Below are 2,500 nucleotides of genomic sequence, written 5' to 3' on the forward strand. Positions count from 1 at the left end.
CAATGCCCAATTATCAGAAGCTCAAAGAATTTTAAATAAAAGACAGCTTTATCATAATTTAAAGAGAGGGGCAATCTTTTCTCATTCTTGCATGCAAATGTATGCCTGTACACAGATATTCATGGTTATATGTGAGTCAGAATTCTGCTTGGAATACTGTACATTTGTCAGATGAAAGACATAGAATTCTACATATTATAAAGGGACAAAGTACTAATTATTATTTTAGGCAGAACAGTATTCTTCCATTCTTCAGGTTTTGTCATTGTCTTCCTAGTGCCAGTCTAGCTTTGCAATTATATCTGTAGAACTTCAAATTCTTCTATGGTTGTAAGATTGATACTGTAATATAAATTGAAACATTTGGAGGTGTAATTCCTAGCATAGAAATGTAGGGTTATTGTAAATCATAAAGCCTTTGAAAGCTTGCATCAAAGCCCCCATCACCTGTCAGTTATATCTGCATGAAATCAATTGAGGTTGGCCATCTATCTTTTCTGATCACCTTCCGTCAGACCTTTCATGAAGTCAAACAGTCATAGCGATTAGCCGGAAAGTTGAAGAAGCAACAACAGCTCTGATCTATTACGTGAGCACTGACTGCTACCTTTTTTTGTTCCTTAATTGGGAACAGTAACACTTTATCTTTTATACAGTATTTTGCCAGCGAGTCATTTTGTGAGGCTACACAAGGCCCTCATCTGTCCAACCCTCTTGGCTTCTGCCTGACACACTAGTATGGGACCAGGCAAAGACATGACAAATTGTCCCCAAAGTCAGTGCTGACAGCTTCTGATGATTAATGGTCTGATTATGAAGTGGTTTTACACATATAGAATTTACATCACAGAGAGTTAGAAATTTTGCCATGTCACAGACGCCAAGGCATTTTGAAGAGCTTTACTATTTGCAAAGAAAAAGGAGGGTGAAATCCCAGCAAAAGCCATGTCATGTAAAATCAATACATCGGATCAATGCTTTATTAACAAGAAAATGTCTTACTTCACATTCCTATGTGGACCTTTGTCTCCGGGATGCATGATGGAATGTCAAATCATATTGCAGTCTTCAACTTTCTGCTATGTTATTGAGTGCTTATTGTGGGAGCCTCCATGCATTGATTATGAGATGTACTATTGTATGTTTACACAAAAAACAAAAGCACTTAATAATATTATGAGCCAGTTATTTAAAAAAAACCAAATATCAGGGTGTATTAATGAACTAGCAAATTATAAGCATTTTTTTTTCTTTTTTGCCATCGCTTTTGCTCAACAAACCTGCTGAGCTGTTTGGTGTTAATCATCAAATTACATGCTGACTAATGAGTGATAGTCTAAATTCTACGCTGAGTAATGAATAGATGGAGGCAGTTCTTATTAGTCCCATTGATTTATGTAGCGCCATGCACCATGCAGTTACTCTGTTAAAAACGATATCTACATCAGGAAGTAATATACTCTAATAAGTATTTTCATCTTAACTTGAGTCGTTGGGCCTCCAGGCTCAGTTTTTGTTTGAGTCAGGCAGAGCTATAATAAAGCCCTATGACTCCTTGCAAAGCTTGTTAAACACAATGTGTGCAGTCTAACTGAGTCAAATTCATGATTCATGCACTGTACACAGCAGCATGTGCTGCTGATTTATGACCAAGCACAGTTCATAGTCAAAATTACAATTTGAGGGATAAAAAGATTAATTACTATTTGTGGCCTGCAATTTTGTGAGGCTAGTGGTTTGCAGCTGTAGAATGATAGTGCTCTACATCAGTCTGTAGTCAGCCATTCACAGATTATTAAAGCTTTGCAAGATTAAGTGCTCCTCCTGCCTGGTTTGTGCTCAGGCAATATGCTAGACAAAAAAGGACCACAGGGATAAATCTGAAGCAAGCAATAGCTGGACATATGTCATAATTGCCAGTTTCCCATAAATTCACAGACAGTATAGAAATGCAGACATCATATCATTACTCTGGTGAGTGCTATATATGGCTTCAAGACCTGTAACTTTTGTTACTGTGCCAACCATTTTATTATTATTATTATTTTTGCAATATGCTTTTTTTTGGCAATTCCACTATTACACGTATCCTTCTAATTATGGACACAAAGAATATTCTCCATGAGTGAAAACAAGAAGAGTCAGGAAGATGAGTTCCAAGAAATCTGTTTTTTAAAGAAAAAATTGCAAGGGTTTAGTCAGCCTGTTCTTTTCATATGTTTGCTAATAACTACAGACTGACACATTGTTCTGTATGCTTTTTCAGCCCTTAATGAACCAACAATAGATTATGGATTCCAGAGATTGCAGAAAGTCATTCCACGGCATCCAGGTGATCCAGAACGGTTACCAAAGGTTAGTCACTTCATGTTTACAAGTTTCAGTGAATTTATTCTCATCACATATATGATCAGGCATAGCAAAATCGAGAGTTGCAGTAAATAAAATGTAGGAAAATGGCATATTGCTCTCCTGTATATATCCTTGCCTTCCAACCAAA

General features: G+C 36.6%; 1 protein-coding gene across 1 annotated transcript in view; it reads left to right on the forward strand.

Moving 5' to 3' along the window:
- Positions 1 to 2,500, forward strand: part of EBF3 (EBF transcription factor 3) — a 188,694-nt gene that overhangs the window by 163,956 nt on the left and 22,238 nt on the right. The window contains exon 12 of the mRNA XM_029283363.1: positions 2,267 to 2,355. Within this exon, the coding sequence (XP_029139196.1) occupies positions 2,267 to 2,355 (89 nt within the window). The remainder of the gene's footprint in view (positions 1 to 2,266; positions 2,356 to 2,500) is intronic.

Source organism: Protobothrops mucrosquamatus, unplaced genomic scaffold (assembly GCF_001527695.2).
Source record: "Protobothrops mucrosquamatus isolate PMUCROS unplaced genomic scaffold, P.Mucros_1.0 scaffold62, whole genome shotgun sequence".
Taxonomy (NCBI): domain Eukaryota; kingdom Metazoa; phylum Chordata; class Lepidosauria; order Squamata; family Viperidae; genus Protobothrops; species Protobothrops mucrosquamatus.